The sequence below is a fragment of the Protobothrops mucrosquamatus genome, unplaced genomic scaffold (assembly GCF_001527695.2).
Source record: "Protobothrops mucrosquamatus isolate PMUCROS unplaced genomic scaffold, P.Mucros_1.0 scaffold2878, whole genome shotgun sequence".
Lineage (NCBI taxonomy): Eukaryota > Metazoa > Chordata > Lepidosauria > Squamata > Viperidae > Protobothrops > Protobothrops mucrosquamatus.
In genome coordinates this window covers 40390-67655 of record NW_015388906.1, presented here as the reverse complement: position 1 = coordinate 67655, position 27266 = coordinate 40390, and the positions used below count along the sequence as shown (strand labels likewise).

The 27266-nt window shown below is 38.2% G+C and overlaps 2 protein-coding genes across 5 annotated transcripts in view; one reads left to right on the top strand and one right to left on the bottom strand.

Moving 5' to 3' along the window:
• Positions 1-1053: 1053 nt before the first annotated feature.
• PDHB (pyruvate dehydrogenase E1 beta subunit) lies at positions 1054-12158 on the top strand. Its single transcript, XM_015825916.1, has 9 exons — positions 1054-1213; positions 5892-5999; positions 6095-6157; positions 6314-6349; positions 6642-6927; positions 8489-8599; positions 10249-10340; positions 10766-10907; positions 11669-12158. Exons 1-9 carry the CDS (start codon positions 1100-1102, stop codon positions 11812-11814), a joined length of 1098 nt encoding a protein of 365 aa, XP_015681402.1. The 5' UTR covers positions 1054-1099; the 3' UTR covers positions 11815-12158.
• Positions 12159-16984: 4826 nt separating this feature from the next.
• PXK (PX domain containing serine/threonine kinase like) overlaps positions 16985-27266 on the bottom strand; it is a 50175-nt gene continuing 39893 nt past the window's right edge. For 2 of the 4 annotated variants that reach the window (XM_015825911.1, XM_015825914.1), the window contains exon 18: positions 16985-17555. In XM_015825911.1, the coding sequence (XP_015681397.1) occupies positions 17344-17555 (212 nt within the window). In that variant the 3' untranslated portion in view covers positions 16985-17343. The remainder of the gene's footprint in view (positions 17556-27266) is intronic. The other 2 variants (XM_015825912.1, XM_015825915.1) reach the window with 1 other exon arrangement.

Genomic DNA, 27266 nt, shown 5'->3' with positions numbered 1-27266 from the left:
TTACAGAAACGTGCTTTGCATATGGAGTGGCTGTGGGATTTCTTTTAACATGTGCAACAAATTGTAGTTATAGCTGACAATTGGAAGAAAATTATTGTCGCTCCCATATACAAAAAAGAAAGCCAGCAAGAATGAGTATACAGAGGAATTAATTTGTTCCATTGCCTGGGAAGATATTGAAAGAGGGTAGATCATTTATTCTTAGTGTGAATACTACAAGACCAAGGTACCAGTGTTTAACCAATTCAGTTGGAACTGAAAGACAGCTTTTGTATCAATTGGGCTGCCTTTATTCTGCATATAATGCATTTTCATAAACGTGTAACAGAACTTGCAACAAAGAATGAGCTTCATTTCCAAAGTATGATTAGCAAGCATATTCCATCCATTCTACTTTTTCCAGATGAGTTCTGATGTGAAAGCTCAATAAGCTTAGATGGGCTTCCATTCTAAAGCTTTAGTCTTAAGTACACACGTATCCCTATGGCCTTATTTATTATTTTGGAGTGAGCAAAGGTATGCAAATCTTCCTTAAATAACTGTTTACGTTTAAAGAAGCTTTTTCAGTCCCTGTCTCCGACCCCGCCTCTTTATTAACTGTGAAGCTTTTTCTGTCTAAAATACACTCAAATACATAAAAGCTGCTCTAGAATTGGGTCATAGAGGGATTTTTAAACAGAGTAGGGGCTCCGAATTGGTAATGCCAGCTGATTCCATTAGGGAAAAGGATGTTAAATTTTTTCCCCATTATCTGGCTCAAAATTTGGGCTCTTTTCTGTGATGCCCAACAGAGACAGGTTTAATAATAACACAGATATTTTTTTTCTCTCCCTCTCTCTCATCCAGCCAACTTTCTGCGACCACCTCGAATTACAGCTGGAAAATAATCTCTGACGTTGGAATCCCAGCGTTCTCAACTGAGGGCGGAAGTGGGGCAAAAAGTACCAGCCAGCAGCTACAGGGGCAGTTCTCGTTGTTTCAACCTCGCGAGAATCTTTCTCTTGCCCGGTTACTGGGCAACCGTGGAACCCGAAAGCGGGATGAGCGGGCGGCGCAAGGATTACGTTCAGCCGCGCGCCGAGTGGAGGGCAGGTTCAAGATGGCGGCGGGTCCACTCCGAGGCCTTGTTCGGTGTGTGCTGCGGCTGGAAGCCGGCTGGTTGTCGGCACCTCCACAGCGAGGCTTCCGGTCGTCTGGGTCCGCTGCTGCTCAGGTACGAGAGCTAGAGCCAACCTTAAGAAAAGGTTAAAACGCCTTCAAAATGCACGGAAGCGAAGGTCAATTTCTCCCCAAGTCTAAAGGGACAGGCTTTGAATCAGCCGAAAAGATGTTTGGATGGAGGTGATCTAAGTGGGCATTGTTTAGTTGACCTAAAGCAGTGTTTCTCAACCTTGACAATTTTAAGGCATGTGGACTTCAACTCCCAGAATTCCACAGCCAGCAATGCTGGCTGTGGAATTCTGGGAGTTGAAGTCCACATGCCTTAAAATTGTCAAGGTTGAGAAACACTGACCTAAAGGGAGAGCAGATGCGAATAAGACCATTTGCTGTGTTTAATTTTTCACACCAGGTTAGTTTTCTGTATTTTTCCAATTTAAATCTGGCCCCTAATAACACCTATTTGTTGTGTTGCACCATTGTATATGTCCTAGAGAAGAGAGATAATTTTGCGTAATTTCTTCCAAAATGTTCAACCAATATCGGCTGAAATGGACACTGCCATCAAAAATGATTAACACTAATCTTATCCCTCCAGCTTAAAAAGAATATAATTAATAGAATACAACTTTAAGGAATGGCTATTGGCACCAAAAAGTGCTAATATAGGTGGTTCTTGTTTAACAACCATTTGTTTAGCAACTGCTAGAACTTATGAGGGGCATTGATTGTACATACTGGTACTTGCATTGTGGTTGTTGCTTGTTATCTGGCTCAAGTTAGAACATAGCATTCCTTGTATTGAACAATTTTTGTGGCTGGCTTCCTACAATGAGGCAGCTGGCAGGAAGTTGCAAATAGTGACCATGTGACATAGGATTTAGGTCAGTGGTTCTCAACCTTTTTAATTTCGCGACCCCCAACTGGTCGTAAGTCGAGGACTAAACCGGTCGTAAGTCGAGGACTAAACCGGTCGTAAGTCAAGGACTAAACCGGTCATAAGTCGAGGACTACCCAACCGGTCGTAAGTCGAGGACTTTCCCTGCCTGGGAGCGCCGCGCATGCGTGGTTCCACCCCCTGCGCCGGCCGAGGCGTAGCTGGCAAGCGGCAGAGACGGAGCAGGCCGACCACCAGCTGGCCCAGCCCAAGGAAGGTAAGGCACCTGCCGGAAAAGGGGGAAAAAATGGCGGACAGCCTTGCTTGGCGACCCCCGTGAAATGGTTGATCGACCCCAAATGGGGTCGCGACCCATAGGTTGAGAACCGCTGATTTAGGTAATAGCAGCAATTGGGACTAAAATTTCCACTGCTAAATGGTTTGGTCCTGTGATGTACTTTGCGACTGTGTTGCTTAGTGACAGAAATTCCGGTCCCAATTGCCACCATTTACCAAGGACTATCTGTACAACAAATCTAACCATCCAGTTTAGAAAGGTTATACGGTAGTTAAAATAATAACAGCTTTAAAAAAGTGTAATACCAAAGAGGAAAAAAAGTTGTTTATTGTATTATGGATAAATGTCTAGGGGATGCTAGTGACTTTGTAGATGTGTTTTGGGGTGTGTGAAAGCATGTGCACTTTTGTATGCAGACAGTCATGTTAATGGCCAATAAACACGTCAGGTACTTATTATCATGTTTGGTGGACATGTGCCAAAGCAAAGAGTTATTGGAAAAAGATACATACATGGCTAGAAAAGATGTTGGGAAAACATGTAGATTTTAAACCTGAACTTTTTTTATTAGGTATAATGCCAGAAAAGACTGATAAAGCATATATTTGATTTTACATGTAACAACAGCGGCAAGAATTATATTCGCACAATACTGGAAAAATGAAGAAATACCATCAGATGAAGAAATAATTAAAAAAATACTAGAATGTGCAGAGATGGACAGACTTACTTTGAGGCTGAAAGAAAAAGAAGAAACAGAATATTATCAAACTTGGGACTTATTTTATCAATGGCTAGAGAAAATAAAGGATTAGGAATTAAATCTGTATTAGTGAGTGTAAAACTCAGACAACACGTTTGTTGAACAAGTACTATTGATTGTATGAAAAAATCAATAAAAGTTTTATTAAAAAAATCATGTTAATGGCCAAGAACCTGAATAATTTGCAGCAAAGTTTAGATTGTGTGATACTACAAGGAAAGTGGACATGGCAGTTAATATGGAAAAGGGGTGTGTAGTAGTGCTTGACTGGAAAAAATGGAGTAAATGATTATAAGTGAATAGAGAGAAATTAAGGCAATTTATGCATCTTGTTGGAATACCCATTGAAGAAAAAGGTTGGTGACATTGCAAGATGTGCAAAAGCAGGTAAAGATGCCACAATAATGCACAAAAGTTTATGGGAGGTGTTTTGAGTTTTAGCAGACCAAAGATGTGACCATGAACTTCCTATTCTCTAAACATTTATCAATACCTTCAGAAAGGATCTAGTTTCCTGCCTGAGCAGGGGGTTGGACTAGATGACCTCCAAGGTCCCTTCCAATTTTACTACTACTACTACTACTACTACTATTATTATTATTATTATTATTATTAATTATTATTATTATTATTATGTGGCTAGTGCCTCTAGGTCAGTGTGTCAAACTGCTGGCCCACGGGCCGGATGCGTCATGCTAAAACTGCGCCCACCTCATTACCAGCAGTGGAGAAAAAGTCGTGATATGTCACGACACGTCACGTGATGTTGCGAGTTTGACACTCCTGCTCTAGATGAAGGAGTTATCTTGATCAAAATGAAGGAAATAATGGTATTACTTGTCCCTGGTCCCTGAAATTTTGATCAGCTAGTATTTGGTTGGAAATATTTTCTGCACTAATAAAGGAGAATATTTGTAGCTCAGGGTTGACATAAAGCAGTGATGGCGAACCTTTTAGAGACCGAGTGCCCAAACTGCAAACCAAAACCCACTTATGTATCGTTGGGTGCCGGGTGGGCGTGGCCCATTGGGTGGGCGTGGCTGCAGTGGTAACAGCAGACTGGGTGGGACTAAAAAGTTCAATCAATTCCAACTTTGCGAGATCCTATTTTCCCCACAAGAAGTTGAAATTGATTGAACCTTTTTTTTTTTTCGCACACAGCAGCGGAGGCCTAAAGCAAAAAGATTTTATAAAACCCAGCTGAAGGCCTAGGACTGGAGCGACGGTGCACGTGCTCACAGAGAGGGTGCCATAGGTTTGCCACCTCCTGAGTAAAAAGCTTGAGGAACATTGTTCTAGACTGTGCCTTGAGTTCTCTTGCTATTCAGAGAATACGTGCTATTAATGCCCAGGAGAAAATTATTCATGATTGTGCTGGCTCAAAATATGATTTGCTTAGTCTTAATTTAGCACAATTTTTGAATCCAGATATTATGATTTGTAAACCATTATTTCTATCTAAGTTCAATGTGTAAACCCAGAGAGCTGCAATTTATAGAATCATTAATAGTAATCAGGATTTAACATGAAAATGCACAAAAGAATGTTAACATTCATTTAAATACAGATAGTCCTCGGTTAATGATGGTTCAAGGTTATGATCGGCCTCTTCAAAACTATTAATAACCCGATTCCAGAGTTCTGATTGCTGCACACATATCTCCACCTATGGACATGTGATCACATTTTGGGTGCTTGGCAACTGGCTTGCATATACACCCATCTGCAGCATCCTGTGGTCATGGGACTGGTTTTCTGCAATTTTTGCTAGTTTCTGGTGTTCACTTCCAGTTTCTGGCAAAACGCCAATTGAGTAAAATTAGTTTGCTGAACAACTGCTGCAGAAATTGTTATAAAATTGGGCAGTCATGTGATGATCTGCTTAATGACTGCCATGACTTAACCATAATTTCGGGCTCAAGTAAATTGAGGACTAACTGTAGTATAGAGTAATTCAGAAAGTTCCATAATAGTCACATAATCTTTTCCCCTTGTAAGTGCCAATGTAGGAAAATTGTATTTCTCGAATACCATTCAAACATTTTCCCCTGTACAGAACTAAGACAGATACCCTTCACCTGTTCAGTAAATTCTTCTCCAGGATAGAGGATCGCCTATCCTTTCTATTCCATGTCAGATTGGCATAAAATACTTGCTTTCAACTTGCTTGCTTTCAACATCCAGTTTTGGTCACCACGATGTAAAAAAGATGTTGAGACTCTAGAAAAAGTACAGAAAAGAGCAACAAAGATGATTAGGGGACTGGAGGCTAAAACATATAAGGAACAGTTGCTGGAATTGGGTATGTCTAGTTTAACGAAAAGAAGGACGAGGGGGGACATGACAGCAGTGTTCCAATATCTCAGGGGCTGCCACAAAGAAGAGGGAGTCAAGCTATTTTCCAAAGCGCCTGAAGGCAGGACGAGAAGCAATGGATGGAAACTAATCAAGGAGAGAAGCAACCTAGAACTAAGGAGAAACATCCTGACAGTTAGAACAATTAACCAGTGGAACAACCTGCCTCCAGAAGTGGTGAATGCTCCAACACTGGAAGTTTTTAAGAAGAGACTGGACAGCCATTTGTCTGAAATGGTACAGGGTTTCCTGCCTGAGCAGGGGGTTGGACTAGATGACCTCCAAGGTCCTTTACAACATTATTATTGTTGTTGTTGTTAACTATAGTAATTCTAATCCAAATTCCAGTTAAAATATTGCCGTCTTCCTTCCTCTCTCAGGACAGTAACTATTAGAAGTAGCAATTTGTGGATTTTGACTTAGATATCTTATCATCACAGGTCACTGTCCGTGATGCTTTAAACCAGGCCTTAGATGAGGAGATAGAGAGGGATGAGAAAGTTTTCTTGCTCGGAGAGGAAGTCGCGCAATATGATGGTGCATACAAGGTAAGATATCTACCAGGGCACTGCAGTATAATTATTGTGTTATTTAAAAGGATATTATTTTAGCAGCAATTTGACTTCCTTTTTCAAATCCACAGATTAGCAGAGGACTTTGGAAGAAATATGGGGATAAGAGGGTGATAGATACTCCTATATCAGAGGTATGAACTCAGAAGATATTTCTAATCTTTTTATTTTAGTATTTGTCTTTAAATAAATTTGCTTGCAAGTGAATTCCTTGGAAGCTGTAAATCTTATTTTATACAGTAATGGTGTGTTTATAAAAAAATTTTAATTTGTTTGTTTTCCTTCCTTAGATGGGATTTACTGGAATTGCTGTTGGCGCTGCCATGGTATGTAACTCCCATATGTTATAAAGAAAAGTATTTTAAGTAGCTTTAAAGACATTTTAGTTTTTATTTACACACACAAACACACACACGCTTGATTCATTAAAAGAAACTGAAGATTTCTAAACAAACTAGGTTTTTTTTTTTAAAAAAAGCAGGTATGATGTATTCAGAGGCCTGGCAGCTCTAATTAGACATAGGAAATGAATAGAGGAAGATATAGAAGAGGGATTAAGCAGCAGTAGACTGTCTGAGTTTGTCTCTTAATATTAATCCAGATGGTTTGTTTTACCAGGCTGGTTTGCGACCTGTTTGTGAATTCATGACCTTCAATTTCTCCATGCAAGCTATTGATCAGATTATAAACTCGGCTGCTAAAACCTACTATATGTCTTCTGGGTTGGTACCTGTCCCTATTGTCTTCAGGGGTCCAAATGGTGCCTCAGCAGGAGTAGCAGCCCAGCATTCACAATGTTTTGCAGCCTGGTATGGGCATTGCCCTGGGCTGAAAGTAGTTAGCCCCTGGAGTGCAGAGGATGCCAGAGGTCTCCTTAAAGCATCAATCAGGGATGACAACCCAGGTAAACAAATCCCAAAAATTGCTATGTAATATGAATGCACTGCCTTCTTATATTTTATCTGCATCAAACAGTTTTTTGTACTTGTGAAAATTAAACTTGTGACAGCAATTCTGCTTGAATATTCCAGATTTCAATAGGAAATACTGTATGTATGCCAAGGAGTAACTGATTTAAGCAAATGGTTCTGTTTGCTTTGTTAGAATTTCACTGCTTTTAGTTTTAGATTTATATTGGCATGAATTGGGTATTTGTGCCTATTGACTTGGAAATCATTATGCCAAAAAGGCTATCTATAAATATACTAAATGAACAAAAGAATGCACACTGTTGCCCTTTAAAGCTTTTCCTTTACTATTGCTGCTTCTACTTGATCTAAAATCATTTAACAACTACAATTGGGATCAATAACTCATATGTTAAGGAAAGCCATCACTAAGGGAAGCCACAGCTGTGCTGTCAATCTTACTTCAGCTTTCCTTTGCTTTACAGACCTGCAAAGGTTGTACGTGCAAGGATTGATTGCAAGGTTACTCTTTCATCATGGTCATAACTACGAACAGTCACTAAACAAGTCAGTTTCTCAGCAAGGACTACCTGTATGAATTGCTAGTTTTATAAAATCCCAACATCTTATAACCAGGATGCAACAACCCAGGATGAGCCCAAAGTAAACTTTCATAATAGTAACCTATTTTCCAGACTCAGGAAGTTAAATTTGTCTTGGATTTTCATATGCTTTTGTGAAAGTTTTCAAATCCAGGTGGTTTATAATTGTGCAGGCCTAAACTTTTCTTATTATACAACTAGAATTTTGATGATTTGAGGATGGTTGGAAGGGACCTGATAGTTTTCAGAGGCAAACCTTTTTGGATAGAGGTATGACATATCGAGAAAAAAAACCACAGAAAGTCACTCATATACCCGTTATAGGAACCAGTTCAGAAAAGTTGCTATTAACATTGTCTGAAAGTTTCAGGAGTGTTCTGTTCTACCAAAGGATTAATAACCTGTAAAATGGGCTGCTTTTCATGTCCTTAACAATTTATAGCAGAATTAATTTACTATTTGCATAGATTTAGTTGAAAAAGTAGCAATGTTTACTTGCCTATTTTAAAACTAAAGATCTAATTAGAATTAAATAAGTTTCATTTGTGAAATAAAATGTAAGGGATGTTCCGTGGTTGGAACACTTCTGGTAAAACTGGTTTCAGGCACAGATCAATTGTTTCAGGCTTGAAATAGTTAACATTGAATCCTCTAATATACTCCTGATTCCCCTTTGACCATTTCTGATATTAGATATTAAAAGCATCCTCAGAATTTTACTTTGTATGAATGCACACATACTGCAGAATTTTGACTATTGGCGCTAACGAACTCTTGGCGCTTACGTTTCATGAGATATTTCTTTGTACTTTAGGTTTCGCTCCAAGATATCAAGCTGGTACTGGGCAGACCTCTATTGTGATGTGTCTTAAGAGTCTTTCATTATAAAAGTAATCTCTGATGAGCACAACAATTTGACCGTGATCAAAACTCACTTCTTTTTTATTCCTCATAGTTGTCATGTTGGAAAATGAGTTAATGTACGGGGTGTCCTTTGAGCTGTCTGAGGAAGTACTTTCAAAAGATTTCATCGTTCCTATAGGAAAGGCCAAGATAGAAAGGCAAGGTAAGCAAGCACGCTATTTGCATTTAGCCTTCCCAAGTTCTCTCTAGAGCAGAGTTCCCCAACCTTTCCGGCTTGGCGGCCCGGAAGGAAAAGGAGGAGCAGGGAAATGCATGTGCATGCGGGGCCGCAAATGGGCGGGTTCACGGCGGTGCTAGCGCGCATATGCAAGTGGGCCATGTGGCCCCACGGCGCACGCGCTGGTACCCATCCACACGTGCAAGTGATTTAAACGATTTGCTCTATTCTGCAAGTATTTTTAAAAAAAGAGATTCTGATATGGTTTTTAAGATCAGCCAGGTTCTCTCTCTCTCTCTCTTTTTTTTAAATGGCTTCCTTGCATCACCAAACTCCTAATCAAAATTTATTGAACTTATATGCTGCCTGGTTCCCAAAGCAAAAAGAAGATAGATGGCAGAGTTATTAAACTCGAATAGAAACGGAGAAAAAGAAAAAGGGGCTTCAAAGGCCCGGGCGAAGAATAGAACAAACTGAATTTGCAAGCTTCCAGAATTCATCCTACCCCTAATGGTTACCCATTCTTTCAAGTCTTAAAACATACTTTATTCCTTGTAGAAGTATGTTTACAAACTCAATTGAGAATGGAAACAATCCGAAACCTTAGGCATTCATTTTGATTTTGATTTTTGAGAGGTAGCTTTTGAGTGTGTGTGATTAATCCCTCCGTTGGCTAGCTTTGTCTGGTGCGTACATTCCCATATTGTAAGTACGTTCCCCATTGGCCCATCATCTGTTTTTTTTTTAATTTGGGGATAGAAGTATGCACAAACATTCATTGATCTTTTTGAAATTGATTTCCCCTTCTGATTTCTAGATGGCTCTAAAATATTACTCATTTGCTGTGTTTGGAGAGTTTCAACTCCTATGTTTGACAGTACTGGTAGTCCTCGGGTTATGACCATTCATTCAACAACCATTCAGGTTACAGTGGTGCTGAACAAGGGGGACACGGGACCAATCCTCAAAATGGTAGCTGTTGCAGCACCCCTGCAGTCGTGCAATCGCCATTTGCAACCTTTACTGCCAGCTTCTCATAAGCAAAGTCATTTTGGGTCAGCTGGTAGCTCTTGCTCCTGCTGCTTTTTTTTAACCTAGCTATATGCTGTAGCATCAGTTGTGGGATTCAAATATGTGAACAACCGGTTCTCTGTGTGGATGCCGCTTCCGGAAGTCCATTCTGGGCCTGGGCAACAAAAAATTAGCTACCGGTTCTGCCAAACTGGTGCGAACTGGCTGAATCCCACCACTGTGTAGCACCCACCCAAAGTGCCTGGCCACCTGCCCGTAGCTTACAACCACCACCCCATTGCCTGGATTCCCTCCTCTTCCTCTTATCATAGTCATGTGAAGTCCTCACTTAAATGGTTCAAAGTTCCCTGGTTATGATGGCAACCAGGATTGCCATTGCTAAGCCATCCCAGTCCCAATTGCTGTAATTACAACACTCAAACTGTTCCTATAGTCTTTGGACAATATTAGGTACATTTCCTAGCAGTGAACATTTTTGAGGTAATAAGTTCAACTTTTAAAAGTTGACATGGTGACTGTTGGAAAATCTTTTTTAAAGAATTTGAATTTAGAACAGATCTCTGCCGAAGTTACAACTCTCTGTTATCAATTTTGTGTTTCAGGAACCCATATAACCTTAGCATCTCACTCAAGACCTGTTAGCCACTGTCTAGAAGCAGCTGCTGTCCTTGCCAAAGATGGAGTGGAATGTGAGGTACAAAGTATTTTGTTGGGATACAATTCACGAAAGAGATATCTTCAAAACTTGTTGCCTACCTTTCAAATGTGTTAAGGGTTCTGCTGGTTCCTTGGCTGCACCTACTTCCCCAAGCAACGGAAGCAGCCTTAGACACCAGCTTTGATGGAAAATCTCAGGTACCCATCATTCACATATTTGAAGGTACATATTAGCGACTAGACAAGGTAGAGACTCAGACGGAGAACCGTTATCTACCATTGTTGAATGGTTTCCAAGATTTTCCAAAGTAAAAAAAAAGGAATCTTCAGTGGTACACAAGCGTGGAACAGTGCCGTTCTGTGAATTTGCTCTAGTTACTGAGAAAAAGTTATGATTTCCATTTATTTTCCAGACTACAGTGAAACTGACAACTGTTCCAATTTCTCTAATCTTTCTCATAGGTTATAAACCTTCGTAGTATTCGGCCATTGGATATTGAAACCATTGAAACTAGCATCATGAAGACCAATAATCTTGTAACAGTAGAAGGTGGCTGGCCCCAGTTTGGGGTGGGAGCTGAAATCTGTGCCAGAATTATGGAAGGTATTTGAAGAGTCATACTTATGGTGGTGGTTCTTAACATCAGAATGCCGGTGCTCTCTTCTTTGAAGCTTCCAGTGAAAGTTCAGTTGCCATTATCCTTCATTAGAGTTTCTCTTTAGACTGCAAAGGCCATCCAATCTGCAAGAGCAGTATTTTGATGAAGGTCAAGTATATGCAGCCATATACTAAAAAGAGCCAGTTAAATCTAGTGGTTAAGCACCACTAGAACCCAGGAGACTTGAGTTCCAGTCCTGCCTTAGGTTGGAAGCCCACAGGTGATTTTGGGCCACTGACCAGGAGACTTGAGTTCTAGTCCCACTTAGGTATGAGAGACAGCTGAGTGCCTGCGGACCAGTCACTCACTCAGCCCAGCTCACCTCCCCGGGTAGTGGTTGTGGAGAAAATAGGGACAGGAAGGACTATTAGGTATGTTTGCTGCCTTGAGTTATTTATAAAAATAACAGTGCAGGGATAAAAAAAAACATAAATGGATAATAAAACCTTCAAACTGACAAAACCCCTATTTGACATATCTTCAACTTAAATAAAATCTATGATTTTAGTTCTTTATTGTTTATATATGAACTTTGTGCCAGTGGCCACAGTACGTCTTTCTATTTATGATAGCTTAAATTTGGGGATGCAGATTCTTGGGTTCTGTAAACTTTCACAAGCAGTTTTTAGACATTACCAGGCAGCAGGCTGAAAATATCCAACTTAAACTTGAGGAATAAATTTCAAATCTATTCTTCCGATTTCAGGTCCTGCTTTCAACCATTTGGATGCACCTGTGGTTCGTGTCACAGGTGCCGATGTGCCGATGCCTTATGCAAAGATCTTAGAGGAAAACTGCATACCTCAAGTAAAGGACATAATATTTGCGGTGAAAAAGACGCTCAATATCTAGATCTTGTGTGCAAATTCTGTTCTTTGAGAATTTATCTTTAACTATTATTTATGAAGCATACTGCAAGCCACTGTATCCAGAGCTGCACCTTATATTGCACGTGGATTGGGATAAGGCATTACAAAAGGAATAATAGAAAGCATGTTTGTTACAGACCATGTTGTCTCTCTCTCAAGAAGCCAACGCAAAGGGAGATGAATTATTAAAGAACTTTCATTATATGGTAAAATGTTTTGTTATTGACTACAAGATCAGGTTTGCTCCCATGAGCAGCCTATCTTGTCAAGAATCAGCTTGTGCTTATTTTGTAACTTATGTAGCTTGTAATAAAGGTATTAACTAAATTGTGTTGGTGTTGTATTTCTTCCTTTCTCCCTTTATTTCATAGCACAATCATGGCCTCTGCTATTCTTTCCTGTAAGGCAGTGGTTCTCAACCTGTGGGTCGGGACCTCATTTGGGGTCGATCGACCAATTTCATGGGGGTCGCCAAGCAAGGCTGTCCGCCATTTTTTCCTCCTTTTCCGGTGGGTGCCTTACCTCCCTTGGACTGGGCCAGCTGGTGGTCGGCCTGCTCCGTCTCTGCCGCTTGCCAGCTACGCCTCGGCCGGCGCAGGGGGCAGAACCACGCATGCGTGGCGCTCCCGGGCAGGGAAAGTCCTCGACTTACGACCAGTTTAGTCCTCGACTTACGGCCGGTTGGGGTTGCGGCATTAAAAAGGTTGAGAACCACTGCTGTAAGGCTAAGTCACTGATGGTGAACCTTTGGGGTTCTGTGTGCCAAAAATGTGGGAAAATGCCTAACTTGACTTTGCTGACATGTCTCATGCACACCTCCCCAAACAAAAGAGAAACAATCCCCCCCCCCCCGCCAATCTAGGCCACACTGGACAGTGGCACTCAGTGGGCCTGTTTTTCAAGCAGTTTTGGAGAATGCTCTTCCACAGCTATGCAGCTGCCAAAAACCACACAAAAGCATATCCCATTTTCATGCAATTTTCAGAGGCTGCACAAAAGAACACCCTGTTCCTATATGGCCTCCGCAGCCTTCAAAATTTGCATGAGAATGAGATGGGGTTTCAAGAATAGATGTGGGTGTTGGTGAATGCTGGCATGCCACCCAAAAAATGGCATGTCACCTTTGACACACATAAGTTCACTATTACTGCTCTAAGATGAAGATTGTTTTAGATGCATCAGCTGTAACCAAGATCTTTCCTCATCTCAGCTTGATATAGGGCACGGGTGTCAAACATCACATGATGTGCTGCGACATATCGCAACAATTTTTGCATTACCGGAGCTGAGGTGGGCGCAGCCTCCATATGATGCAACCGGTCCACAGACCAGCTGTTTTGACACCTCTGATACAGGGTTACTATACTCAGCAACTGGACTTTCAGATTTTCAAGGCACTTAACGTTTTACCATGTTTAGCAGTACAGTACTACTGAAAGATTAAGCAGATTTATTTTCTTCCAACGCCAATGAAATTCTATTCACATTTTAATAAAAATATGAGTATATTTTTCAGACTACATGAACTCTTCTACACAATGACATTATCTGCATAGGAACAAACACTGACACATACTTGACTTTAAAAATGGATTACTAATCCTTAAAGTGCAATTTTAAGATTTTCAACAAATCAGAAAAATGACATTTTCCCACTAAAACATTAAACTTAACGTAGGTTTTTTTTTTAAACACCCAGCCCAATAATAAATCATTGAGGTTAAATTTGAATTAATGGAAACCCTGCATATGTAAATAGCTTGATATCCAATTTAACCCCCAAGTCTAATCGCATTATAATTTCTTTCTAAATTGAGTTGTACTGGGAGCTGTACTTTTAGACTTTGAATAATCCATGGATTACCTGCGTTTTGCAGGGCAAAAAAAATTCTCAGCACTGCCATGCTTTTCAGCATAGCTGAACTAACTTGACATATAGCACAGCTAACATCGATGGGCCAGGATTTATAGTTCAGTCTTTTTGGAAAGCAAGCCTCAGAATATAAATGGTCACTCTTATCAGAAGAAATAATATCTGTCCCAAAAAGATTCCACAAAATAAATCTCTAAATGGGATCTTTTCACCCTTCAAGGATTCTGATATAAATTATTCAATTATATTATTTTTAGGGGGGAAAAGATTGAAATGACTCTAAACAAAAAGAGTGGCTAGATCAAATTATTATAGGAAAACCGGCTCTGAGAACAGAAACAGAAAATATATCCAATTTGATTTGTAAACAATTTCAGCTGATTCTGGGAACACTGCAGTCACAGGTTTCTGTTTTTTTCAAAGCAGCTTTCTGGAAATTCTGAATGGAACTGAGTAAGGCGTTCCTGCTTGTGCTGTTGACAGGCTGCAGCTCAGGGTGGGTTGGCACATCCAAATTAGGAGGAGGAGGAGGAGGAGGAGGACCTGGAGCTGCTGGTGGTGACGGAATTGTTGAGGCACCTGCTAGAAAGAAAGACAAGAGTTATAAAGAGTTGAACTTGAAGGAAATGCTGCTGGTAAACGATGGGCAACAGAAGCATGATCTGGAGAAGTTCAATACACAAAAGAAAAGAGGTAGAAAATCATACAACGTAAAAGCAAAGAAGGTTTAAAACAAGGAGTAATGTCATACTGCAGAAGAGTGCAGGTATTTAAAAAACAACAACATTCTGGTGAAAGTTTTGTGAACTCTTTAGAACTATCCGTAACCATGCAGTAGTGTAATCTAGTATAATCTACAATGTTGTCAAAAGCTTCACCTGAGCCCTATTAAGAGATAAAAGATTCTGGTTAAGCCATACCCAAAACTCTGTCCAGTCTTTGGTAACTGGCGACATCTCCTTTAGCAGCAAATAGCTCCAGTCATTCTATTGTAGATTTATTTATTTAGGATAGGTGACCTGTTGCTGTGGCCCACATTTTTTTAAATCTTCAGCTCACAGTTATTCTGACATTCTCCTGAAAAATTTGCTGCCACAATTCCTTATTCGCTCACCACTTGCATGACCTGACTGATTATATGTAGGTTACAGTACTGTTTGATTATAGATCTTTATAAAATTTTCATAAACTTTCCATCACCGAAGGAGAAATTTCACGCCTGATCCCATTCTTAGACAGAAAAGCTAAGCTATAAAGTGGATATATCATAGATATCAAGTTTTAGGGTGCATCCTCTACTTTAATACCATTTGACAACAACTTGCGGTTCAAGTTCAGAATAAGCTAAACTTGTTCAGTTTCCAATTGTATGTAGATATTTGCTTAAGGCTAAGTATCTCAACTACTAGTTAACTGCATTTATAATTTATCTGATTAATAAAAGATCTTCCTGTATTAAAATTGGCATTCTTTTTCCTCTATAAACCTATGAAAGTCAGTTCTTGCAATCATTAAATTAAAAAATTAAATTAAATTAAATTGCCACCCATCTCACTATCAAGTGACTTTGACAGCTTACAGTATCATAAAACCATGTTGTAAGGAAAAATATGAACATTATATATGATTTACATCTGATTCGGGGCAGTGTTGCTCAACCTCAGCAATGCAATTCTTTTAAGAATTCTGCAATCTGAAGAAACACTGACTGACAGGATTCATGAAGAAAAACGATTTATTTCAAAATAATTTTTATAGAAAACTGTTTCTCATGTATAACATGTTCAAATCTATGAATCTTTGTCTCAGTTTGGGAATATGGGCCTAGGTAGGTTCATTTTCAGAATGAACTTTAAAGAGCAGTTCCATGGCTCAGGAAAGAAATTATTTAAGTATAATACCAAAGCTTTAGGACTTTTCATGAATTAAAGATTAATTGAATTATCTTCATGAGAAAATAAAAATATTTTTATTTTCTCATGTATAGTAAGTCCGTATTATTTATTAAAAGAAATCGGGGGGCGGGGGGGCGGGGAGGAATCCTTTATCAATTACATTCACATGAGAATATAAAAATAATCCAGGGTAGGCAGATCACCCAGTTAAGTAAAGGAGTTTCCTATAGATCCACTCTTTCCCAGAGCGGCTCTTTCTAAGGCATTATAATGGCAGGGTCAAATGTTTAAGACAACAGGCTAGAAACCAAGAGACGGTGAGTTCTAGTCCCACCTTTGGCATGAAAGCCAGCTGGGTAACTTGGGGCAATTTCTCTCTCTCTCAGCCCTACCCACCTCACAAAGTTGTTGTAAGGAAAATCGGAGGAGGAATGAGTATTAGGCACGTCTGCAGCCTTGAGTTATTTATAAAAATAATAAAAGCAGGATAAAATATCTTTTAAAAAAATTCCTCAAACAGCCTCTCAGTATAGAGACTAAATCCTGGCAAGAGACTTTGAAGGAGGCCTATTAAATCAGCACTGTTTTTAGGTACTCATCATCCCAACTGCAGTAACTCTTCTGTTACATGAGCCAAATTTGATCAACCTGTTGAGAATGGTGAGTGACCCTGTCTTTTTTAAAAAAATGTCTTTGAAGTGCACTTTCCGGTAAATAAGCTTTATAAATGTGAAGCTCTTTCTGATCATTATTAGAGTGTGAATTCTGTGTTGTGAAGACGAGCTAAACAGGAATTACCGTATTTTTCGCTCTATAAGACGCACTTTTTCCCCCCCAAAAGATGGGGGAAAATGTCTGTGCGTCTTATGGAGCGAATGCTGCCTCCCTTCCGCGCTGCCGCCGCCGCCGCAGCCTCCCGAACGCCCCGCCGCGGCCCGCCGCACCCCCCCGCGGCCTCCCGAACGCCCCGCTGCGGCCCGCCNTAATAAAAATATGAGTATATTTTTCAGACTACATGAACTCTTCTACACAATGACATTATCTGCATAGGAACAAACACTGACACATACTTGACTTTAAAAATGGATTACTAATCCTTAAAGTGCAATTTTAAGATTTTCAACAAATCAGAAAAATGACATTTTCCCACTAAAACATTAAACTTAACGTAGGTTTTTTTTTAAACACCCAGCCCAATAATAAATCATACATTGAGGTTAAATTTGAATTAATGGAAACCCTGCATATGTAAATAGCTTGATATCCAATTTAACCCCCAAGTCTAATCGCATTATAATTTCTTTCTAAATTGAGTTGTACTGGGAGCTGTACTTTTAGACTTTGAATAATCCATGGATTACCTGCGTTTTGCAGGGCAAAAAAAAATTCTCAGCACTGCCATGCTTTTCAGCATAGCTGAACTAACTTGACATATAGCACAGCTAACATCGATGGGCCAGGATTTATAGTTCAGTCTTTTTGGAAAGCAAGCCTCAGAATATAAATGGTCACTCTTATCAGAAGAAATAATATCTGTCCCAAAAAGATTCCACAAAATAAATCTCTAAATGGGATCTTTTCACCCTTCAAGGATTCTGATATAAGTTATTCAATTATATTATTTTTAGGGGGGAAAAGATTGAAATGACTCTAAACAAAAAGAGTGGCTAGATCAAATTATTACAGGAAAACCGGCTCTGAGAACAGAAACAGAAAATATATCCAATTTGATTTGTAAACAATTTCAGCTGATTCTGGGAACACTGCAGTCACAGGTTTCTGTTTTTTTCAAAGCAGCTTTCTGGAAATTCTGAATGGAACTGAGTAAGGCGTTCCTGCTTGTGCTGTTGACAGGCTGCAGCTCAGGGTGGGTTGGCACATCCAAATTAGGAGGAGGAGGAGGAGGAGGAGGAGGACCTGGAGCTGCTGGTGGTGACGGAATTGTTGAGGCACCTGCTAGAAAGAAAGACAAGAGTTATAAAGAGTTGAACTTGAAGGAAATGCTGCTGGTAAACGATGGGCAACAGAAGCATGATCTGGAGAAGTTCAATACACAAAAGAAAAGAGGTAGAAAATCATACAACGTAAAAGCAAAGAAGGTTTAAAACAAGGAGTAATGGCATACTGCAGAAGAGTGCAGGTATTTAAAAAAAACAACATACTGTACAACTCTTAATATGGTGAAAGTTTTGTGAACTCTTTAGAACTATCCGTAACCATGCAGTAGTGTAATCTAGTATAATCTACAATGTTGTCAAAAGCTTCACCTGAACTCTATTAAGAGATAAAAGATTCTAGTTAAGCAATACCCAAAACTCTGTCCAGTCTTTGGTAACTGGCGGCATCTCCTTTAGCAGCAAATAGCTCCAGCCATTCTATTATAGATTTATTTATTTAGGATAGGCAACCTGTTGCTGTGGCCCACATTTTTTTAAATCTTCAGCTCACAGTTATTCTGACATTCTCCTGAAAAAATTTGCTGCCACAATTCCTTATTCGCTCACCACTTGCATGACCTGACTGATCATATGTAGGTTACAGTACTGTTTGATTATAGATCTCTATAAAATGTTCATAAACTTTCATCACTGAAGGAGAAATTTCACACCTGATCCCATTCTTAGACAGAAAAGCTAAGCTATAAAGTGGATATATCATAGATATCAAGTTTTAGGGTGCATCCTTTACTTTAATACCATTTGACAACAACTTGCGGTTCAATTTCAGAATAAGCTAAACTTGTTCAGTTTCCAATTGTATGTAGATATTTGCTTAAGGCTAAGTATCTCAACTACTAGTTAACTGCATTTATAATTTATCTGATTAATAAAAGATCTTCCTGTATTAAAATTGGCATTCTTTTTCTCTATAAACCTATGAAAGTCAGTTCTTGCAATCATTAAATTAAAAAATTAAATTAAATTAAATTGCCACCCATCTCACTATCAAGTGACTTTGACAGCTTACAGTATCATAAAACCATGTTGTAAGGAAAAATATGAACATTATATATGATTTACATCTGATTCGGGGCAGTGTTGCTCAACCTCAGCAATGCAATTCTTTTAAGAATTCTGCAATCTGAAGAAACACTGACTGACAGGATTCATGAAGAAAAAGGATTTATTTCAAAATAATTTTTTATAGAAAACTGTTTCCCATGTATAACATGTTCAAATCTATGAATCTTTGTCTCAGTTTGGGAATATGGGCCTAGGTAGGTAATTTTCAGAATGAACTTTAAAGAGCAGTTCTATTGCTCAGGAAAGAAATTATTTAAGTATAATACCAAAGCTTTAGGACTTTTCATGAATTAAAGATTAATTGAATTATCTTCATGAGAAAATAAAAATTTTTATTTTCTCATGTACAGTAAGTCGGTATTATTTATTAAAAGAAATCTGGGGGGGGAGGGGAGGAATCTTTTATCAATTACATTCACATGAGAATATAAAAATAATCCAGGGTAGGCAGATCACCCAGTTAAGTAAAGGAGTTTCCTATAGATCCACTCTTTCCCAGAGCAGCTCTTTCTAAGGCATTATAATGGCAGGGTCAAATGTTTAAGACAACAGGCTAGAAACCAAGAGACTATGAGTTCTAGTCCCACCTTTGGCATGAAAGCCAGCTGGGTAACGTGGGGCAATTTCTCTCTCTCTCAGCCCTACCCACCTCACAAAGTTGTTGTAAGGAAAATCGGAGGAGGAATGAGTATTAGGCACGTCTGCAGCCTTGAGTTATTTATAAAAATAATAAAAGCAGGATAAAATATCTTTTTAAAAAAATCCTCAAACAGCCTCTCAGTATAGAGACTAAATCCTGGCAAGAGACTTTGAAGGAGGCCTGTTAAATCAGCACTGTTTTTAGGTACTCATCATCCCAACTGCAGTAACTCTTCTGTTACATGAGCCAAATTTGATCAACCTGTTGAGAACGGTGAGTGACCCTGTCTTTTTTAAAAAAATGTCTTTGAAGTGCATCTTCCGGTAAATAAGCTTTATAAATGTGAAGCTCTTTCTAATAATTATTAGAGTGTGAATTCTGTGTTGTTAAGACGAGCTAAACAGGAATTAATGTCCATGTAAAATGCTGCAATAAAAGTCAACTGAGTGTATGCTCAGGATAGAAATTAAAAAAAAATATGAATATGAACTCAGTGCCAAGTTTACGGATCACAAATGACAGTGCAATGAATGGTAGTTTTCCCACCACTTTCCAGTTATATGATGAAGTTATTGGGGCATCTATTTAACAATGGTCTTACACCAATGTTTCCTTTACTAACCTTGATTTTATTCCAAGGACAGTTTTTCTAGCCCAAAACCTGAGTGGTCTTTTTCAAGTGAAAAACGGAAACAGTTGAGAGATCCCAAGCTATTAAAGTTAGTGACATTTTGTTGCTATGCTTTCCATTAGCAAATCTGACCATTTCACTAGTAAACTGTGCATGGAGTGCCCATCAGGAACAAAGGTTGCCGTGGCTTCACCAGCACTGAACAGCACATCCTTACTCACATGTGACATTTTTTATAAAAGTAAAATGTTCCTCTATGTCACCGAACCCAATGAGTACTCCTAAACCCCCCCAAAACAAAAACTCCCCAAAGCTAATAGTGTTCCATTCCCTCTACCAAAACCGTATCATCCCAGAAACCATGTTTAATGTTTAGCTCCTTTAAATCTATGCTCTTCTCTCCTTAACAAAGGAGAGTACATCTTTTGCTTTCAAGATGTAAATTGCCTTCGTGTGGAAACCCAGTCCTACAGCAAAAATATTCCCCCAAGTATCTTACATAACTCCTGCAATACCAGGAAACAATATGTTTACTTGAACAGGATAGCTGGAAGTACCTGAATCTTCCCTCATTACGTAATGCTTGTGTCAGTAAATGAATTGCTCAGGCTGTTAAATACCTTCTCAACCGCTATTCCTAGATACCATTTCATCTAAAATGTTTTTCTAGACAAAGAGAGAATGTATCTAAAGAGCATTTTAAATTATTCATTTGCCCAGTTATTTCATAAAGATTTACAAAATTTCAGTAATTCAGCTGAGATCTATTAAAAAAAAGCATTTAAAACTGCAAATTAATATTTGCTCCATAACTGATAGGGCAGTTCCAATGTCCCTATATCCCTAAGTTAATTTTGTATTCCTGCAAGAAGCAATTTCCTTAGCTGATAGGAGCTTAACAATGCCACTCTTTTGCTAAAACTTACTAATTTCTATGGAAGAATAGGAAGTACCCTGATGGGTTAAGTTAAGTTAAAAAACACTGCTTGCTTGAAGCGAGTTAGTACAGTTAAGTGGGCTTTTTACTCTGAATTACTTATAGATCTTTTTACTATGATGTGGTACCATTTATCTTTTCTATGGGAAACACCAAAATATACTGAGTTGTCCTTGCAATCTGGTCCTCCATCGTTATTTCTGACATTTTATAATTTTGGATTAATCTTTTAAAAAATTTAACATTTTAGACTAGAGGAAAGGCTTCTTTGGAAGTTGTTTGTTCTTTTCTTCTAGTTTTTTTTTCCGCTGTAATTCCCTAAGCTCCTCTTTGGCTTTATTTTACAATTGGCTAGGGGAAAAAAAACATTGTTTTTAAAATGCTAGCAGTGTATAGTATTGTTTGCTTGTATGTTTATTTGAAGAAAGCATCTACTTCAAATTGATTGAATATTGGATAATACTAATACTAACAAAGCTAAAGAGGAGTTAATAAAGTGTTTTGTAAAAAAAAAATACGGTAACTATTTCAAGTATTTGTTTAAATAATAGCAGATGCAACTTTGATCCATTAGAAACAGGGAGGGTAGTGGGGAAAATCTGCCTTTTAACACAAGTCAGAAAATTATTTAAATCAATGTTTCATATTTTTTCCTTTCAGCATCGATATTCTCACACTCTGAAATATCATTTAAGGAAAGGGACATCAATATCGGATTACTTTACCGAGAATGTTCAAAATGGCGCATGCTCTACTGAAGACAGAAGAAAGGAAGAAGAAAGACAGGAGGGGAAAAAAGCACAACAGTCAGTATTCCAGCATTCAGTTATATCCTTTCAACAACAAGAGGAGAGAAATACAGGTATAAATAGCCTGATATACAGAACCGAATGCACATAATCGCATTTAATTGGTCTGCTGACGTGTTTGCCTTATCCATAGGTACAAACAGGCCCTTGTGGCAAATACAGTATACCTTGGACACATTCAAACACTTTTCACCTTTTTTAAACATTAAAAATTGCAGTGAACATATGAGGCCACTTAATATGATTGAACTAGGGGTCCACATTGCCCTGATTTGTCCACTCTGGTTGGCAGAAATTTCCCACCATCCCTAGAAAATTGAATTTTCCTCAGCCTTTCTAACTGGAGATGCTAAGGACTGAATCTAGATAAAGAGCATAAGCTCCAAACTCTGCTATGAACTACAGTTTATATATTACAAGAACTACTATAAAAATACAGGGGCGCGATGGCTCAGTGGTTAAAGATGCTAAGCCTGTCAGCTGGAAAATTGACTGCCCAGGTTCAAAACTCGAGTGCCATGCAATGCAGTGAGCTCCTGTTACTTGCCGCAGGTCCTGCCCACCTAGCAGTTCAAAAACATGCGAGTGAGTAGATAAATAGGTATCACTTTAGTGGGAAAGTAATAGTGTGGTGTATGCCTTGGCATACAGCTATGCTGCCTACGTGATCATGGAAGTGTCTTCGGACAATGCTGGTTCCCTTGGCTAAGAAATGGAGGTGAGCATCGCCCCTCTCGAGTCAGATTTGACTGGAAAGGAAATAGAAATAATAGAAATAATTTGCCAAACTTAATTCTATAAAAGCTGCATGCCTATAGCCTGTTTTGTCCATTTCAATCCTGGAAATAAGATGCCTTGAGGAGGTATCATAAAGAAACAATCCAGAAATTAACTTTTGGAAAATAAGATGAAAAAAAATACATAAATACAGGTAGCCCTCGACTTACAACAGTTCATTTAGTGACCGTTCAAAGTTACAACGGCACTTAAAAAAAGTGACTTATGATCATTTTTTCACACTTACGCCCTTTGCCGCATCCCCATGGTCACATGATCAAAATTCAGACATTTGGCAACTGGCATGTATTTATGATGTGCTTGTGACCTTTGGATAAGCAAAATCAATGAGGAAGCCAGATTCACTTAACAACCGTGTTACTAACTTACTTTTCTTAAAACTTCAGTGATTCACTTAACAACGGTAGCAAGGAAGGTTGTAAAATGGGGCAAAACTCACTGTCTTGCTTAGCAATGGAAATTTTGGGCTCAACTGTGGCCATAAGTTAACGACTGCCTGTACACAAGGAGGTCCAGTCCATATTTTATGGTACATAAAACATCCCAATGATACTGTGTGGCTTAAAATCTAATGACCGGCATTTTTTAAAATTGTTAATAATAGTAATCCTTATCAGTCAGCTTTACATTCTCATTCTACCGAAGTGGGAATTAATCTGAGTAACTGTGCATGTAGCAGCTTTTCTATATTCTCACCTTATTAGTGATATACAGACCTATTTCCACGCACATGTTGACTCAGACTAAATCAGCAAGTGTCTGCAATAAAATGATTTAAGATATGGCGCTACTAATCTCCATCACTAGGTTTTAAGGTTAATTTACAACGAAAACAGCCTCCAAGAAACTTAGACAGGCAGTAGGTTCACATTACTATAACCAAATGTGGAACTTAAGTATTGTAACTGAGTCAGGATAGATGTCATGGGTTAGTCATATGAAAGCATTCTCTCATTCATTTTCCAATTTGTCTCTCCTTAATGCTTTTGTGCAACCCCCACTTGATTAGTAAAGTAGGAGAGAAAAGAGTTTTGCAACCAAGGTCAAAAACCATGTAACATGAATACTGTATGATTTATATGTTGCTGTTGGGTTCAATGGGATTTACTCTTAAAGATCGCAGCTGGGTTTCTGCTTATCTGATATAAGCATGATACACATTTGTGAAAAGTTCTTTTTTATATTGCAGAATCACACTCCTACTGGGATCCATGACAATTTTACCCCTCTCTTTCTGTATAAATGTTTTAAGAGTAAAAATTAACAAACAAGCAATGTCCATATGCCTCCATCCCTTGAAAAATATGAAACTAAGCATCTAAACTAAATGTATTGCGGACATATAACTATAAACACTCACATATCACTATCAATTTGCGATTACACAAATTAATTAAGAACAGGGTTTAAGAAGCTCTAATCTAGACTCTCCCTTTATACTAGCTGCTCAATTACATAATGTTGGAAGGACAAGTTTAAAAAGCACATATTTCTATCAAGACAAATTGTATCACAGGGTGACTTCTGTTTTTAAGATAAATAAATGATATGTGTAGTATATTTTATGTTTTCAAGCTGCAGCCAAGTACATGCAAATAGCATATTTTCCCAAAATCTTGGTTAAAGGTATATGACCTTCAAGAATTCTTTAGATAAACAAACTGAGATAAAAGCCTGTCGCAGACAAGAGAGGTATCCCTCCTTCTAATATACATAGCTCCCCAATAAAAAAAAATAAGTTATTTTACAAAGTTTCTGAAATCTCAGCATTGTTGCACAAGATCTTTGGATGAAATCTCCAAAAATCTTATGAGAAGGCAACTTTTTAAACATATGTGTATATATATTATGTGATCAGGCCATCGTACAAGATGAAATAACAGGGCACGACCCTGTAACTTCAAACTATAATTAGGCTTGAAGTAGACTATGTCAACAGTCTTAGCCAACAGGTTACCTATTGAGGTTTTTTAAGCAGGACAATGGTCAGACATGCCCAGGCATATTGTGTTAGTTTTTTATCACCAGGTTAAAATACAGCTTTATAGGGAAATGATGTTCCATGGTTGAAGGATTCGGAGATTACAGCTTAGAGGGATAAGCACATAGCACCATGGACCATGTCCTGTCTTTCATTTAAATTAACTTTGTTTTTATTTGTATACTCGCTTCAGTATTATGGCACAGAGTGTGGTTTTAAAAGCCTAAGGGCACACAAATTCTGTACAACAATTCAGACAAAATACAACTTTAAAATGCCTCTTGATATTTAATGTCTCAAAATTGCAAAAATAAGTACTAGTTGAAAAGTGTCATAATTAGTGTTGTGGAGATTTCCCCACAGTACCAATCTGTAGCTTCAGAAAAAGGATTTTGCTCAGGACTAAAGTGAAAGAAGAAAGACATATGTTTATTCAATATATTCATGTCACACAGTTTCACAGACATCTGGGACTGTCCTTTAAGACTACCCAGAAACTACCATTAGCCCCAAAGGAGCATCCCCTGTGCTAAGTGGCCTCCAATTCTGGAGTCATGCGACATCTTATAATACAGTCCCCTTTGGAATAGCCTTCCACTGAGATCAAAACAGCTTTCAGGGGAGATGTTAAAAGGTTGAGGCATTATGTTGTCTGTTTGCCATAGGTGAGCCATACATTTCACAAAATTAGAATCTAAAGGGTAGTTGCATTTTTTTAAATATTTAAAATTTCATTCACTGTATGACTAGCCCAGGACCAACTTCTCTCAAATCCGCTACGTGATTTCTTGCAATTCAATAATGCTAACTTATGAATTGATAGGGACAAGCTCATACAGTTCTCAGGCAGGAAGAATAAATACTTATTTGGGGAATTAAAACAACCTTTGCACCACAGGTTTAAATTTAGCGAGTGAATCTAAAGCAACTCGTCAGCGGCTTAACAAGACAAGCAAGCACTTGCTTCAAAGCTTCTGCGCTTTGGGAAATAATAAAAGGATACGGTATTTCTGAGAAGGCTATCTCTACCTCCCCATTTTCTGTTGTACAATTGGAGATTTTTCAATAAGCAAAAGAAAAGAACATTTTGAAATATATATAAAATACCTTTAGTAATCATTTTCATACACTAGATCAGTGTTTCTCAACCTTGACAATTTTAAGGCATGTGGACTTCAATGCTGGCTGTGGAATTCTGGGAGTTGAAGTCCACATGCCTTAAAATTGTCAAGGTTGAGAAACACTGCACTAGATAAAGGTAGTAGCAGCTTGAATTTAAACTCACCACTATGCAAAACTGGAATACGTTGGTGTAATAGATATATTAGTCTTTAAGCTGCTACAAAACATCAATATTGTTTTGTTTTTGCTGCAACACACTAATTATGGCAATTATTAGAAAGACAATGTAATGTAGTTCATATACCACATTAGTATTATTGACACTTGCCTTGCAAACATTTTCTAAAACAACTTTCTCTGAAATGTCAGGTGTTAGTCTACTATTTTGTCACTAATCTCTTCACTAAACATATCTACTCATTCTAATTCTGGATATTTTCACACCAGCGTTTACTCCTCAAACCACCAGCAGCAGTTTGAAAGAATTCCACTATTATTACTTTTATCAGTCTGAACTGGAAGAGAACAAAGGGCAAGGATGTGGGTCCTCTTGCCCCGCAGAACAGGACAAAACTCAGCAATCTGCTTTAATGAAGAGAAGGGGGAAATTTGAAAAAAAAATACCCTCTTTCCAATTTAATTCATTCACATTTGATCTGGGCTATTGGGTGAGCAACTGACGTAGATAAGCATGCTGGCCAGATTTGATAAGTTTTAGTTTTTAGTAATGTTTTTTACTGTTGTTTTTAACTTGCTCCCCCCCCCCGAGTTCTATATCCAGTAGGCAGACATATAAATTGAATAAATGAATAAAACCAGCCAATATTTCCTTTACAGGCTCCGGCATTTAATATGCTGGGAAGATGGATAAGACAGGTATTCTATCTACTTGGCAATCATTTTAGGTACATTTGAATTTAAAACAAATAGCTCAGCCTTCCAATGTTGCTATTGTGGAAACACAAAGGTCTACAACTGCTTTAAAGGGACCTAGAATCTTTGTCGATTCCTCGGTTCATTACTGCACTTTGCATAACTGCTCTTTTACACCTATATAAGAAATAACCCCTTTCTTTAGTCTTTGCTACTTTTCCCAAAAAAAACCCACTTCCTAGCAATAGCCGAAATACCACATACAATTCAATAGCATCTCACACAGTCTGTGAGATGCCAAAGGACGAAAACCATATTTTTGCTCAGAAACGCTTGTTTGCTGTATAAAAGAAAGAGAATATTTCATTATTTGAAAAAGTTTGCAATGAATTTATATTATGTTAAAGGATTAATTTGATTAAGGGAGTTAGTTATAAGGAGCTGTATTTTGAATAGAGTTTATATAATGAGAATTCATAAAATTAGTTAAAGACTGTAAAATAATTGATTGGATATATGGGATATAATTCGTACTTTGTTATGGGATTTGAATTTTAAAGAGACGAATGTGATGTTGATGTTATAATAGTGGTAAGATTATTGTTGTTTAAATTTTAGAAAAGATGGGTAGATTATATTCAGAGAAAGTTAGAGAGTGATAAATATTTTTTAGTTTATGAGTAAATTTTATAATGTTTATTATAATTAAGGATATTATTATGTTTAAGTCTTGAAGAAATGGTAAAGATTTCCGCATATTTGCAAGATTAATTTTAAGTGTGACTTGGGGAAGATGGATAGATTATTATTAGTTATATGCTTAGAGTTTTATTTGATTGTTTTTTAATGTTTA

Excerpts from the sequence above, each read along its gene's own strand:
- PDHB (XM_015825916.1), top strand. The coding sequence starts at position 1,100 with ATGGCGGCGGGTCCACTCCGAGGCCTTGTTCGGTGTGTGCTGCGGCTG. Across the intron at positions 6,158-6,313 it reads TAGATACTCCTATATCAGAG|ATGGGATTTACTGGAATTGC; the intron begins GTATGAACTCAG and ends TTCCTTCCTTAG. Across the intron at positions 10,341-10,765 it reads AAGATGGAGTGGAATGTGAG|GTTATAAACCTTCGTAGTAT; the intron begins GTACAAAGTATT and ends TCTTTCTCATAG.